General features: G+C 48.5%; 1 protein-coding gene across 1 annotated transcript in view; it reads left to right on the top strand.

Moving 5' to 3' along the window:
• PCCA (propionyl-CoA carboxylase subunit alpha) overlaps positions 1 to 16,403 on the top strand; it is a 937,632-nt gene that overhangs the window by 377,181 nt on the left and 544,048 nt on the right. The window contains exon 12 of the mRNA XM_033947881.1: positions 9,500 to 9,650. Coding sequence (XP_033803772.1) covers positions 9,500 to 9,650 — 151 coding nt within the window. The remainder of the gene's footprint in view (positions 1 to 9,499; positions 9,651 to 16,403) is intronic.

The raw sequence follows: 16,403 nt of genomic DNA, 5'->3' as shown, positions 1-16,403 counted from the left end.
GCCTTTAGATCTTCAGACATTATCACCCCAAGGTTCCTTTCCCCATCCGTGCACATCAGCCTCTCACCTCCCACACATACGGCTCCTTCAGATTTCTAATCCCCAAATTAATTATGCTACACTTCTTTGCATTGAATTTTATTTGCCATATATTAGACCATTCTTCTAACTTTTGCAGATCCTTTTTCATGTTTTCCATTCCCTCCTCGGTGTCTACTCTGTTACAAATCTTGGTATCATCTGCAAAAAAGGCAAACATATTGAACAGGATCAGCCCCAGCACTGATCTCTAAGGGACTCCACTGCTCACCTTTCCCTCCTCCGAGCGAATTCCATTAACCACCACCCTCTGGTGTCTGTCTGTCAACCAGTTTCTAATCCACTTCACCACTATGGGGCCTAACTTCAGCCCGTCAAGTTTGTTCAAGAGCCTTCTATGAGGAACCTTGTCAAAGGCTGTGCTGAAATCTAAGTAAATTATATCTAACACTAGTCTTATAGCCCATTACATTAACGGGTGCTAGAATATATGTGTGTGTCTGTCTTTAATTTTTTTTCTCTCTCCTTAGCCGCTTTCTGTATTTCTGTCTTTCTTTCTTTTTTTTTTTCCTTGGCTGTCCACCACCACCCCTTGCCTGCTCCCCCTGTCCATTCTTCCTTCCTTTTACCTCCCCTGTGTCCTCCACCACCCCATCACTGCTCACCTTATCCAGCAGCAGCCCTTCTCCCTTTGTTTTACCTCCCCCCTGTCCATCATCACCTCCTTCCTGCTCCCCCTGTCCAGCAGTAGGCCTGCCTTCATTTTTCTGCCCCCCCTGTCCATCAACCCCTTTTTCCTGCTCCCCCTGCCCAGCAGCACCCCTCTGTAACTTTTTCTGCCCCTCCATTTCCCTGTGCTGCAGCATTTCCCTCCCACCCCACTTCCCTGTGCAGCATTTTCCTTCCCCCCCATACCTTCCTCCTTACCTCCATGCCCTACCATTCTCTCCCCCTCTGTTCCCTTTCCTCCTTCAACTTCATCGGGCAGCAGCAGCAGCATTTATAATTAATTGCTGTTGCCGGCTTCAGGTCTTCCTCTCTGGCGGGTCCTGTGTTCATGAAAACATGAAGTAGGCAGGACCCACCAGAGAGGAAGGCCTGAAGCCGGCAACAGCAGCGAATTTTAAACGCTGCTGCTGCCCGAAGAAGCCAGGCCTTAACCACAAAGCTGGGGGTGGGGGTGGGTGGAGGGTTTTAAAAGGTACAGCGGCATGGTGGTGGTGGGGGGTTTGAAAAACCATCGGCCGTGAAGTATGCTGCCTGCATACTTCACGGCCGGCGGCTTTTCAGGACTTTAAAAACTTGCCTGTTTTATTTTTAAATGCCGTCTGGGCTCGGCCGCCGTGGCCAGCAGCCGCCGACAGCCGCCGCGGCCGACATCCGCCTCGGGGAAAGGGAGGGAGAGAGAGAGCTTCGCGCGTATGCGCACTCCTACATGCGGTGCCCTACAGCGCACGGAAAACAGAACACGCAGATGCAGTGCGCATGCGTGGCTAGCGTTTTTATTATATTAGATATGCCCTTGATCCAATTCTCCAGTCACCCAATCAAAAAATTCAATTGGATTTGTCTAGCACGATTTACCTTTAGTAAAACCATGTTGCCTCAGATCCTGTAACCCATTTGATTCTAGAAATTTCACTATCCTTTCAGCAACGCTTCTATTATTTTTCCAATAACCGAAGTTATGCTTACTGTAGTCATTATGCCATTGTATAGATCCATGGTGAGGCCCCACCTGGAATACTGTGTGCAATTCTGGAGGCCGCATTATCGCAAGGATGTGCTGAGACTGGAGTCGGTGCAAAGAATAGCCACCCGGATGGTCTCGGGACTCAAGGATCTACCATACGAAAAACGGCTTGACAAATTACAGCTATACTCGCTCGAGAGGAGGGACATGATCGAGACGTTCAAGTATCTTACGGGCCGCATCGAGGCGGAGGAAGATATCTTCTTTTTCAAGGGTCCCACGACAACAAGAGGGCATCCGTTGAAAATCAGGGGCGGGAAACTACGAGGTGACACCAGGAAATTCTTTTTCACTGAAAGAGTGGTTGATCGCTGGAATAGTCTTCCACTACAGGTGATTGAGGCCAGCAACGTGCCTGATTTTAAGGCCAAATGGGATCGGCACATGGGATCTATTCACAGGGCAAAGGTAGGGGAGGGACATTAAGGTGGGCAGACTAGATGGGCCGTGGGCCCTTATCTGCCGTCTATTTCTATGTTTCTATGTTACTGGCCTGTAGTTTCCCGCTTCATCTCTGCGACCAGTTTTGTGAATAAGGACCCCCATCCGCTCTTCTCCAGTCCCCTGGAACCACTCCCGTCTCCAAAGATTTGTTAAACAAATCTTTAATAGGACCCGCCAGAACCTCTCTAAGCTCCCTCAATATCCTAGAATGGATCTCATCTGGTCCCATCGCTCCTGATTCGGGAGCTAGCTCACCCCGGGCTCGTCCCACACTGTGTGCAAGAGGTGCGACTGGGATTGTAACCAGACTACGTACCTTCCCTGAGTAATCTGGAGGTCTTGCAAGTCACTGACTGGGGTGACAGGGCAGGTGAGGTAGTCAGAAGAGGTTAAAAATAAAATCCAGTTTTCCAGCTTCCTGAGATTAGAAATCTCCATGCTTGCTGTGTTCAGCTTGCCTGCCATTCTTTACCTTACAGCACAGACACAGTGAGTAGCTGCCTGCATGTCTGGTTTGGCGATTTGGGGGGGCGGAATTCCTAAAAAGGGGTTTTTGGGTGGTTGCCCTGCATGCTGTAACCCCCTTCCCCCACCTCTAAAAATGTAAAATCACCTTTTTCCAGAGTTCCCTGTTTTTTTCCCAGTCTATTTTAGGGCAAAATTGGTACCTGGGGCGGTCATCTTGGATTTTCTTCAAAATTTTTTGCAGTTAGGAGCTTCGTTTTCACTCCAAACTTCTTATGTAGCTGCCTCAGGACTAGATGGTATGGATTAATGCCTCATTTGTGACAGATGGCTGTCGGATTCGCACTTTTGTCGCAGCCCATGATGGGGGCGAGGTGTGCATGGATTCCATGCCTTCCACCTTCGGAGAGGTCCCTCTTGGGCTTACTGCTACCAGCGCCATGAAATTTACGTCTGGTGATCCTAAAAAGGGTACGGATGGCGCTCTGGCGAAACGCAAGCACAGTTCCGGGGAAAAATCTTATAAACACTCTAGATCAGATGCACATAGCCGGTCCGCGAAGGATTCAGGACCCCGCCGCAGCAAAAGGTGCCGGCTTCAGCTGACGTGCAATTTCCTGTTGCCATCGCTCCTGCCTGCCACCACGGACTCCTGCCGCGTATGTCTCCGCACCCCCAGAAAAGCAGCGTCAGGTCTGTGTGCTTTTAACTTCGGCACACAGCTGCCCCTAGGCAGTATTTAGCGCGGTTTCATGAGGCAGCCTTGGGTCCTTTGGTAGGCCGGCCCACATCGCATCATCAAAGCGGACCGGCCTACCAAAGGCCCCGAGGCTGTCTCATGAAACCGTGCTAAATTACTGCTTAGGGGCAGCTGTGTGCCGAAGTTAAAAGCACACAGAGCTGCTGCTAGCCTACATAGAGGGAACATTTGCTGGAGAGGGAAGGAGGGAAGGGAGTAGAGGTGCTCCTGGACAAGGGAGGGGAAAGGGCTACTGCTGACAGGGGAGAAGGGAAGGGACAAGAATTACTGTTGGATAAGGGGAGGAGGAAAGGGAGAAGGGGTACTCCTGGACAAGGGAGGAGAAGGGGCTACTGCTGACAGGGGAGAAGGGAAAGGGAAGGGACGAGAATTACTGTTGGATAAGGGGAGGAAGAAAGGGAGAAGGTACTGCTGGACAGGGGAGGAGGAACATTGGAAGGAAACAGCTGGCAGGGAGATTAGAGGAGGGGAAGGAGTCAGGATGGAATGGAGAGATCAGATGAGGGAAAGGGGAGAGACAGAGGAATGACAAGGAAGAGAGAGATTGATGCTGGGAAGGCGGGTCAGATGAAAAATAAGGAAAGAGGGACAAAGATGCTAGATCTGGTGTAGGAGAGAGGGGCATAGAAAGAACGCAGATACCATATGGGAGGGGGAGGGGTGAGGGCAGACAGTGGATAGAAGAGGCAGATGCTGGATTGAAGAGACAGAGGGCAGACGCTGGATGGAAGAGAGTGAAAAGACGATGAAAGCAGAAACCAGAGACGACAAAAGGTAGAAAAAAATAATTTTATTTCTATCTTGTGATTAGAATATATCAGATTTAAAATATGTATCCTGCTAGAGCTGATGTTAGACATAACTGGGGAGTGCAAAGCTCAGGCAGTGCTTCTTTAGCTTCCAGGTGGCTTAGGGCTCTCTCTGACCAGGAGGCAGTTGCCCTAGTTGCACTCCCCCTAACACCATTCCTGCCATGTGTGACTGCGGTATTCTGTTAGCATGATATTTGTGTAGCATTCTGTAATAATTTGGCTTATTCAGTTTTCTTGATAGTAGAGGGGATATATGTGAAGGGGAGGGGAGACGGGGGTTTTGTTGATCCTTGCCCTGTATTATTTATATTTATAAAATGATAATTGTACAGAATATTGTTTCTTTTTATACTTTAATAAAATATGTTCAATATAAAATCATAACTATTTGAGGCTTGTGCGGATGGGATCAGACAGTTAACGGGACCGAGCTCGCGGGGACAGGGCGGCAATGGGGTTTTAAAAAATTTCAGTCTTATTAGTTTGCCAGTCCACGAAATAATTATTTTATTTCCGCCGGTCCATAGGTGTAAAAAGGTTGAAGAACACTGACTTAGACCATATTTTAGATGCTCTAAGTCAAGTTTCCTCTAGGCTCTAGGCTCTGTTGTTTAACTTTCGGTTATACATGCTGTACGACTAAGTCTAAGCCGGCCCACGTCCCGCCCAACTCCCGCCCTCAACACACCTCCCGAAATGCCTCGTTTAGCTTTGGACGTTGAGCGGCTCTATGAAGGCCTAAGTTGTTTAGAAATACGTCCAAAACCCGGTTTGATTATCGGCACTTGGACATTTTAGAGAAATGTTCGTCCAAGTGCCAATTTAGGCCGGATTTTGGACGTTTTTCTCTTTCGATTATGAGCCCTATATTGTCTAAATTTCTCCGCAAGGTTTCTTTTTCCTGATGTAGTAATATGTAGCCCATCAGTGCAATATAGCTTCTTGTCCTTCCATGTATTTCCACATCCTCCTATGTACCTAAAGCCTTCTTGATGACACCAGGATTTGAACCACCTATTAAAGTCCTCTGTGTTTTTTACTCTTTGCTCTCCCTTTCCATATGCAGGCAGTATTTCAGAAAAAGCTAAAGTATGTTCACTGTTATCTATTCAGATACTGGTACTTCCTATTCAAATATTTTTCAGCCAGGGTGACCAGCTTAAAAAATATGCTGACTGCCCTGGTTGAATACTGACCCCTATAATTCACAAATTAAAGAGCAGATTTAAGTATCAGAATATTAGTAATTTTTCTGATATTCTACTCCAAAATGCATAAGTGGATATTCAAAAGGTTTATGTGCTGAAGTGCCCAGCTGAGCTTTGAGTATGAAAATTTTTTTTATTATTCAACCCAGCTCTGTAATGTTTTAAGGGGATGCCAACTCATTTTCAAAGGGATAACTGAAACTCAACTCATTTGCACTGGTTTTGAAACAGGAAAGTACACTTGAAACTTAGAAAATGCAGGCCTTATATTTAACAATTCAAAATCCAAAAATGCAGATATACTACTTGTGCTCAACAGAAAGTAAAATACTACCAACAGACAATGAGCTAATTATGCTTAAATATTAATAATTTTTGGTATTAAAACATACATGGGCAAAAGACCTCAAACACCTAGAGAACCTTTGTGTCTTTGCTGGGGTTATGAATAATATCATTGACCAAAAACCCTCGTTGTTAGTCAATTACCATGTGCACTTTTAATTTTAATATAAATCCATAGGGAAAAAATACAACCGAATTTGAACAACTTATAAAGGTTCAAAAATAAGGAGAAACATTTGCATCCAACAATGACCCAGGAGTTTCATTGTAATTGCATCATTAGGGGTCATGTTTCAAGGACAGAGTTGCAGTACTGAATGCACTAAGTCTCATCAAATCATAAAGACATCCACTCTTTAGGAATAACAAAAAAAATCAGTGCATTACAGCATTCTTAGAATGACAGTGGTTCTGTAGATGTCTTAAGTGTTTGAGATTTTTTTCCTTGTTTATTTTAATACCATAAATTAGTACCATTTAAGTACACTAGCCTTATATGTAGGACCATTTTGTGCTTGTACATGCCAGTACAGTGCACTAGCACCTTTAATACTTGCTCATTTTCTATCTAGACTGTTATCCCCCTGAGGTCTAGTATCTTCCTTTCACCCCTCTCTGAAGTGTGACCTGGGATGACCTCTCTATTACCTTCCTCCTTCTCCCCCCCCCTGGCTCTCAGCAGTTCTTCATCCTTCAGCATGTTGTGGCAGTATCAGTCATTCAGGCAGGCCACAGCCAGCTTGCTTCAGAGGTGTTCTCAGTGCTGCATTCCTGCCTACTCTGGTGCAACTTCCTGTTCCCAGTAGGCAGGGCATGGCAGAGTGGACAATTCCTGAGCTGGCCAACAGTAATCTGTTTGAATGGCCGATATTGCTGATAAAAAATGATTGGAAAAAAACTGGGGGGAGGGAGGGAAGAGGAGGAGATGCCTGCTGTGCTGTGTAGTGTCATGCCAGGGGAGCAGGAAAGGGGGAGAGGGGGATGAAATAGAGATTACAGGGGTGGGATGGGTGCTGAATGTGGTGGTTGGAGTTGAGAGAATTGAAAGATTAAATGAAGGAGTGGGGATGAGAGCAGAGAGATGCAATTGCCACTGAGGACAGGGGAAATGCAGGGAGAGATGCAGGGATGATGAGTAGTGAGCAGAGAGAAAAGAGGAACTGAATGGTGAGGACGTAGGGGAAGAGTTGAAAAGACAAAGATGCTGGAGAGGAGACTAGGGGAGAGAGATATTGGCCCTGGGATGGGAGGTGCAGGAGAAATGGAAGGTGGGGGAAGCTGATATGAAGAGGGACAGGAGCACAGAAGGGTGATGCTGGATATAGGAGGGGGGTATGGGGACAAAGAGGATAGGGGCTGAACAGGATACAGGGACAGAGGGGAGATGTTAGGACAGATAGGAACACACAGGGAGTAGTGATGACCTTATTCAGCTGGAAACATCAAGGGGTGACATGCAGATATAATATGACTTGGAGAGAGAAGACATATCAAATGGACCAGAAGCCCTGGAAACAGAAGAAGGTGATGGGACTCAGGGGTTGGGGGACAGGGAAACGTAATAGGAAATGGATGGGACACAAGGTGGGGGGCAGGATTATGGGAACAGAGCAGAAGATGGAGGGACACAGAGATAAATGTAAGGGAACAGAGCAGAAGATGGTTGAGATCCAAGGGCAGGGGTAAGGGAACAGAGCAGAAAGATGGATGGAATCCAGGAGTGAGGGATAAGGAAACAGAGCAGATGATAGCTTGGACCCAGGAATGGGGAGTAAAGGAACAGAGTAGAAGATGGATGGGAAGTTAAGAGAGGGGAAGAAGTGTGAGAAATGTTGAGATGTAATATGACTAACCTGAAAGATGAGAGAGGATGAAAAGCATTGTAAAGAAATGGGTCCCTGAAGGGGTTGAATGAGAGTGGAAATAGGTTAAAAATAATCTGAAAGAGGCAATAGAAGATGGAGTAAGAGACACAAGAATAGCCTAGAGGCAAGAACAGGAAAGAGAGATGGGGATGGAGCTGGACTGGTGATGGGATGAGAGGGCAGTGGAGAATAGGTGAGGGCTGAGAGGGTGGGTATTGAGAATGGAAATGGAGGAATAGGGAATGGGTAAAGGATCAAGGAGAAGAAACTGGGGAAGGAGAAAGATGGAGGGGAAGTATATGTACTGGAAAGGGGATGAGAAGGAGATGGGGGAGATCTGATAGGTGAAAAAAGGGAGAATGTAGGTAAAATCAAATGGGCAGATATAAAAGAAAAGAAAAGTGGAAATAAAATTGAGAGAGAGAGAGATGAGTGGTAGACAGTGTAGAGAAGAAAAAAGACAAAGGAGAGAGTAGAACTGGACCTGGAAATAATTTGAGAGAAGACTGACACAAGAAAAATAGAAATGAGATTGGGACCAGCTTAATCAGAAAAATACAAAGCTCAGACAAAAACAGTAAAAAACCCCAAATTATTATTTAATACTTTTAAAGGATTTGGATGCATCCATTTTAGGAAACATACATCTTTTCTGGTTTTCTATTTATCAGAGTACAGGACAAAATGCATGTTTCTTACCAGTATTGCTCTGCTTATAGTGTGGGGTGTTTTTTTTAGGGCAGAGAGGAGGAGAGGTCTGAGTTCCAGTTTTTTTGCGGTCTCCCATGACATTGATCTATCTGTGTTCTGCATGTGTGACTGAGTTGAAGGATTTTGGAACAGGTGGTCTCTGTGTAGGAATTTGTAACAGTCCATCTGTTCTAGTTTCCAAGTTGTAGGTTTATTGGTGCTCTAGATCCCAGTGTAATATTTATAGTACTGTCATTTCATAAATGGTAAAAGGGGTGTGGCTACTGTAAGGATAAGCTATAGATAGTGACCCCACCCCTAACGCTGTTCTGTAGGAGTACTGGTACCTTTTTTCCTACAAAAAAAACCCCAACACTTATATGTAAAACTATTTATGCACTATTGGGCCTGGTTCTACCTGTTTTATTAAGATGTAGTTTTTGTAAAATAGGTTTAAAATATAGCCTTTTGGACTTTCATTTAAGGTGTCCTGTTTTGTAAAATCAGGCTTGGAATATGTATACTTTTGTCAAATTAAAATAATTTCTAAAGCAGTATAATGCCAAACCTCAACTTCTCAAGCAATACAAGTAATAGGAAAAAATTGAGACCTAATTTTGGCTTTGTTAGGAGTTAAGATGATGAAACTGTTTCCTACTGCTCCTGTCTCTCAAAATACTACTCTGCAAGAGAGATGAAAGGCACTGATTCATCTTGTACTTTGTTTTAGATTGTATAATTTCCATCGATAAAAATTACAAAACAGTTTAAATTCAAGGAAGTCTCAAGAACAAATTGGGCAACCTACATCCTGCAGACCTTTACTAGCCTAGGGAATTCTTTTATTTAGCCTGTTCAGATTTTTAAAAAATTTTGAGGAACAGTGTTTTGAGAATTTGCTATGCTGAAGCAACATTGATGAGGCTTTTGCTGATATTGGCAGGAAGTAGAGAGAGTTTCTGTGTTACAGCATTGGTAGGCCTATAAGGTATGTTTCCTGCCCTACCCTTGCCCCACTGATAAGCACAAATTTCACTGATCAGAATCTCATTTGATGCGCCTGAAGTGCAAACAGAGCTTGACATTTACACTATGTATTTCCATTTTTTGTTGTATAGTACCTTTCTAGATCCTGAGACCAGAAGAGCCATGGGAGAACAAGCCGTAGCTCTAGCTAAAGCTGTAAGATATTCATCTGCTGGTACAGTGGAATTCTTGGTGGATTCTAAAAAGAATTTCTACTTTTTGGAAATGAATACCCGACTTCAGGTAAGAAACACAACTAGTTTGCTCAACCTGAAAAACAAAAGTAAAAAATCTCCACTGATCTTTCACTTGAAGCATCCTAGTTCTGTGTATCACTGTTTGTCCTTTGCTGATGTGCTTTATTGGATGTTAAGTGAATTACTGAGTTGACAGTATGGGATAGAATGGATCACTGACTCATTAGACAAAAGTACTTTTCCGCAAGAAGAGGGTAACATAATCATTACACCTATTATTAAAAATAAAAAGGAATCAATTTCCTTACCCTGAAACTATAGACCGATAGCGTCCATCCCCTTCTTTACAAAGATTATAGAGGGGCTGGTGCAAATTCAACTAACAAAATATTTAGAATCATATTCCCTGTTGCATGATTCTCAATCAGGTTTCAGATCCCACTGTAGTACAGAGACAGTATTAGCTACACTATTGGATCATTTGAATAGCCTTTTGAGCAAGGGTAATAATTGCGCTGGTGCTTCTTCGATTTAGTAGACCACTGCAAATTGTTGGAATTTTTGGATTCTTTAGGAATCCAGGGTAAAGTATTCTTATGGTTTAAAGCAGGGGTGCCCACACCTTTTTGGTTTGCGAGCTACTTCTAAAATTATCAAGTCAAAATGATCTGCCAACAATAACATTTTAAAAAAACACAAAGCACACTGCACGCAGAGAAAATGTTAATTATCATTTGTATTTGGGGTTTTTTTCAGAGGTCAAGGTAGATGACTTTAAAATATGCAATGTTACCTCAATAACAACTATACAAAAATAGACAAATATACCTCCTCCCCTTTTACTAAACCGCGATAGCAGTTTTTAGCGCAGGGAGCTACGCTGAATGCTCCTTGCAGCTCCGACGCTTATAGGCTCCCTGCGCTAAAAACCACTATCGCGGTTTAGTAAAAGGGGGCCATAGTGCAAAATATAGACAGCAGATATAAATTCTCAAAACAGACACATTTTGATCACTAAATTGAAAATAAAATCATTTATCCTACCTTTTTGTCTGGTGATTTCATGAGTCTCTGGTTACACTTCCTTCTTCTGTAAATCCAATATTTCTTTCTTTCTGCACCCTCCCCTTTTCTTTCTGTCTCTCTTTCTTTCTCTTTCCCCCTGCCCCCTCTTTATTTCTGCCTTTTTTCTTTCTCTCCCCCCTGCCTGCCTGTCTTTCTTTCTTTCTCTCTCTCCCTGCCCCCCCCAAGCCATCGCGCCAATTTCTCCACTTCCCTACACCCCCCCAAGTCACCACGCCAATTTCTCCCTGCTTCCCCAAGCCAGGCCTGGCACGTACAACGCTGGGCCCACAAGTCTTCACCTCCGATGTCAATTTTAACGTCGGAGAGGAAGTTCCAGGCTAGCCAGGCAGCGATTAGCTGGCCCAGAACTTCCTCTCAGAATTGACGTCAGAGGTGAAGTCTTGTGGGTCCGGTGCTGTACGTGCTTGGCCTGGCTCGGAGAGGCAGGAAGAAAAAGATTGCAAAGGCAACGTGATTGACTCGCGTTGCCTTTGTGATCTACTGGTCGATCGCGGTCGACCATTTGGGCACCCCTGGTTTAAAAGATTCCTGGAATAAAGACTCTTTATCAGGTTAAATTTAAGGATGCACTCTCAGTAATTTGGAAAAATTTGTGTGGAGTCCTGTAGGGCTCCCCACTTTCTCCTACACTTTTTAATGTGTACCTTCTTTCATTGGGTTATTGGATGTGTAAATTGGGCTTGAGGTTGTTCAGCTATGCTGTCGATATTACAATAGTCATCCCATGTTGTAATATGTTATCCAACAGTACTTAATTTATTGAATTATCCCAGGACAAGCAGGCATGATATTCTCACATGTGGGTGACATCATCTACGGAGCCCCAGCGCGGACAGCTTTTCAAGCAAACTTGATTGAAGTTTCAAGTTTGCTACACTGCACCACGCATGTGCATGCCTTCTTGCCCACTAGAGGGCGCATCCCCACCTCGTGGTCCTCAGTTCATTCTCTTCCGCGGAGCCAGAAGCCCTGTGGAAATTGTGCTCTTAGATTTGCCTTCTGTCACCGCGGCTGTGTCCTTTTTTCGACTCAGTCGCTGTGTTTTTCTTTGTTGTTCTTTTATTTCCTTTAGTTTTCGTCAAAAAAAAAAACTTTTCCGTTCGGCTCCGGGGGCTCCCGGTAGCCGCGGCCGCGGGACCTCGCTTGTTCCCGGCCGGTTTTTGGGCCCATGTCCCGTCCTGTGACGGGCTTTAAAAAGTGCACCCGGTGCGATCGGCTCCTTTCGATCACCGATCCTCACCGGTGGTGCTTGCGTTGCCTGGGCCCGGAGCACCCAACCGACGCCTGTTCTCGGTGCTCTACTTTCCAGCAGAGAGCTCTCTGGCGCCGTCGGGCTAGGATGGCGGAGCTCTTTGCTGTTGACCCCGTGGCGGGGAAGGCCTCGACGTCGGCCTCGGCTTCGGCCCCGGCCTTGACCTCGGCCTCGACTCCTTCGTCCTCGCCCCGGGAGCCCGCAACGTCGAAGCCGGTGTCTTCGGCCCCGAAGTCGGCGAAGGGTAAGTCCTCACTTCCTTCTTCAGTTTCAGCCTCGAAGAAGCCATCCTCGAGTTCCTCGACGGGGGCGGGTGGGTCGTCCTCGGCCCCGCCCCGAGCGCCGAAGTCGGGTGCCCCGCGGGAATACTCGGTACCGAGGTCGCCCTCGAGGGAGCACCCGACGGCCCCGGATCTGCCAACTGTGATGGGGGTTCCCGTCTTCCAGGACTTGCTCCGGGCTCTCATCGCCTCGGAGCTGTCCGGGGCCCTCGCACACCTTCAGCAGGCTTCGGCCTTGACTGCCCCGGCTTCGGGCCCGGGGGGGGGTTTCGGCCTTGGCCCCGACCTTGCCCTCGACCTCGGTTGACCAGCCTGAGCGGAGTGTGCGGCCTCGGGACAAGGTGCGGCAAGTTCGGAGGATCTCTTCCTCTTCGTCCTCGTCGAGGTCCTCCCGGGGTTCCTCGCCCTCGGGTCGGCCTCGGGCGAAGCGTCGGTCGAGGAAGCCCAAACGCCAATGGGCCTCTCCTCGACGCCGTGGTCGCTCCTCGCCGACCGGGGCGGAGACCCTGTGGGTCTCCGAACTGCGCCTCGATAACCCGAGGCTTTTCCGTTCTTCAGAGGTTGAGTGCTTGAGAGACTCTTCGCCAAGACGGAAGGGGCGTACCTCAGTCCCCCATAACCCGGGGACTTCCCGAAAGGGTTCCTCGGGGAATGGGCGGTCCCCGACCCCGTCCAGGTCGCTCGGTGCGGCTTCTTGGGGTTCGGGGTCTGGCACGGGGAAGGAACCTCGTTACTCACGCGAGGCTTCTCCTTCCTTCTTGGCGAGGCGCTCGTCTCGATCTCCCTCTCCGCCTTCGAAGCCCTCCTCTTTCTCTAGATTCGTTCTGGATATGGGACGGGCTTTGGACCTGGATCTGGGAGCAGGATCGCAGTACATCAAGGAGTTTTTGGAGGAGCAGGATTTGCCCTCCCCCCCCAGAGAGACGCCTCGGCTCCCTCTCAATAAGGTGCTTACCCAGACCTTTTTGAGGAACCTTGACTCCCCTCTTACGGTCACAGCGGTGCCTTCTAAGATGGAGTCCAAGTATCGCACTGTCCCGTGCAAGGGCTTTGATAAGGCACAGCTGTCCCACCAGTCCCTACTGGTGGAGTCGGCTCTGAAGAAGTCGCAGCCTTCCAGGGTCTCTGCGGCGGTTCCCCCCGTACGGGAGGGACGGACCTTGGACAAGTTTGGTCATCGCCTCTATTCCAACTCTTTGATGGCGACCAGGGTCCTGAATTACGCATTCACCTTCTCGTCTTATTTGAGACAGATGGTGAAGTCGTTGCCGAGGTATCATGGAGTCATGCCAGATTCCCATAAAGAGGATTTTGGGGCCTTTATGTCCAATTTATCTCAGCTGCGTCTCTACCTCTTCCATGCTGTGTATGACGCATTTGAGCTCGCCTCTCGTGTGTCCGCCTTCGCGGTGGCGATGCGCCGCCTGGCATGGCTCCGTACCCTGGATATGGACCCAAACTTGCAGGAGCGTCTGGCCAATCTTCCATGTGTTGGCTCAGAGTTGTTTGATGAATCCTTGGAGGCGGCGACCAAGCGTTTGTCTGAACATGAGCGCTCTATTGCTTCATTGGTCCGTCCTAAACCCCGGGCTCCGCCGCAGAAGACGTTTAGACCTCCTCCGCGGCGGTACCCGCAGAAGTCGACGGCCGGCCTTCTCCAGGCCTCCGCCCCGGCGTCCCCAGCAGCAGGGCAGAGCGTCCCAACCAAAGCCTCTCGCGCAAGGAGCATCTAAACCCGTTCCGTCTTTTTGACGTGATACGCGGTTGGGGACGGGCCCCCTCCGCACTGTCAAAAGACCCCCTTCCTATCGGGGGCCGATTGCAGGCCTTCCTTCCAGCCTGGACCGAGATCACATCGGACGCTTGGGTGCTCCGGATCATCTCCGAGGGCTACTCGCTAAACTTCTTGTCCACGCCACCGGAACATCCGCCGGGGTCTTCTCTTTGCTGTCGAGACCAGCTTCCTCTTCTCCTGTCGGAGGCCAGGTCCTTGTTGGGCCTTCGGGCGGTGGAGCCGGTGCCCCCGAACCAAAGGGGACGGGGGTTTTACTCCCGTTACTTTTTGGTCCCGAAGAAGACAGGGGACTTGCGCCCCATTCTGGACCTCCGGAGGCTCAACAAGTTCCTTGTCCGGGAGAAGTTCCGTATGTTATCCCTTCCAGTCCTGTACCCTCTGCTAGACTCGGGGGACTGGATGTGCTCCCTGGACCTAAAGGAAGCATATACGCATGTTCCGGTGCATCCCGCCTTCCGCCAGTTCTTACGGTTCCAGGTGGGGGAGTTGCACCTCCAATATCGCGTCCTTCCCTTCGGGCTGGCCTCGTCTCCTCGGGTCTTCACGAAGTGTATGGTGGTGGTCGCGGCTGCCCTGAGATCTCAGGGGCTGCAGGTCTTCCCCTACCTGGACGATTGGCTGATCAAGGCTTCATCCCGGGAGGGGGTTATCTCAGCGACCCGACAGACTATCATTTTTCTTCAGTGTCTGGGGTTCGAAGTAAATTTTCCCAAATCGCAGCTGTGCCCGGCTCAATCCCTTCAGTTTATCGGGGCCGTGCTGGACACGGTTCGCCTTCATGCGTTCTTTCCCTCGTCGAGACTGGAGTCTCTGCTTTGCCTGGCCCGTCAGATTTTGCAGCAGCGCTCCGTTTCTGCACACAGGCTGATGATTCTGCTCGGCCACATGGCTTCAACAGTTCATGTCACGCCGTTTGCCCGATTGCATCTGAGACTCCCTCAGTGGACCTTGGCCTCCCAGTGGCGTCAGGATCGAGACCAGCTCTCCCTTCCTGTAACGGTGACTCCTTCCTTGAGACGATCGCTCCGTTGGTGGACCAACTCTTCCAATCTTTCCGGGGGTTTGCTCTTTCTCGTCCCTCCACATCGCAAGGTCCTGACCACGGACTCTTTGGAGTACGCGTGGGGAGCTCACCTCGACGGTCTACGGACTCAAGCGCTATGGTCGGCGGAGGACCGTCTTTGTCACATCAATGTTTTGGAGCTTCGCGCCATTTTTCTGGCAGCTCGAGCGTTCGGTCATCTGCTGCGCAATCAGGTGGTCTTGGTACGGACGGACAACCAAGTGGCGATGTATTATGTCAACAAACAAGGGGGGACGGGTTCTTGGTCCCTGTGCAGGGAAGCTTTGCGCCTTTGGGAATGGGCGACCTCCCAGAACATCTTCCTGCGGGCGGTTTACATTCAGGGAGAAAAGAATTGCCTGGCCGACAAACTCAGTCGTCTTCTCCAGCCACACGAATGGTCGCTGAACTCCCGAGTCCTGCGCGAGGTCTTCCACCGCTGGGGGACTCCTCAGGTGGATCTGTTTGCCTCCCCGGAGACTCGCAAACTGCCCCTCTATTGTTCACGGATTTACTCCCAGGACCGTCTCGAGGCAGACGCCTTCCTTCTCGACTGGGAGGGGAAATTCCTTTATGCGTTTCCTCCTTTTCCTCTGATCTTGAGGACGTTGGTTCACCTCAAGTCGTCCGGAGCCACTATGATTCTCATTGCGCCTCGTTGGCCTCGTCAGCACTGGTTCTCCCTGCTTCTTCAACTCAGTACCAGGGAGCCTCTACTTCTGCCTGTGTTTCCCTCTCTGCTGTCTCAGAGTCGGGGTTCACTGTTGCATCCCAATCTTCAGTCATTGCATCTGACGGCTTGGTTTCTTTCCCCCTGACTTCGGCGGTCAGGGAGGTGTTGGAAGCCTCGCGCAAGGCCTCGACTCGGCTTTGTTATTCCCAGAAGTGGACCAGATTTTCATCCTGGTGTGCCTCGCACCATCTGGATCCGAGTTTGGTTCCAGTGTCCTCGGTTCTGGAATATTTGTTGCATTTGTCCAAGTCTGGGCTGAAGACGACTTCCATCCGGGTACATCTCAGTGCTATTGCCGCTTTCCATCGGCATCTAGAGGGACGTTCTCTCTCTCTTCATCCTCTGGTGGTTCGTTTCATGAGGGGTTTAGTGAATGTTAATCCTCCTCTGAAACCTCCTCCTGTGGTTTGGGATCTTAATGTGGTCTTGGCTCAGCTGATGAAACCTCCTTTTGAGCCGATTGATAAGTCTCTTCTTAAGTTTCTCACCTGGAAGGTGGTCTTTTTACTTGCGCTCACGTCGGCTCGTCGAATTAGTGAGCTTCAGGCTTTGGTTGCGGACCCGCCCTTTACTGTGTTCCATCATGACA

The sequence above is a fragment of the Geotrypetes seraphini genome, chromosome 6, assembly GCF_902459505.1.
Source record: "Geotrypetes seraphini chromosome 6, aGeoSer1.1, whole genome shotgun sequence".
In the NCBI taxonomy this organism is placed as follows: domain Eukaryota; kingdom Metazoa; phylum Chordata; class Amphibia; order Gymnophiona; family Dermophiidae; genus Geotrypetes; species Geotrypetes seraphini.
Note: the sequence above shows the minus strand (reverse complement) of the source record. Positions and strands in the feature narration are given on the sequence as shown.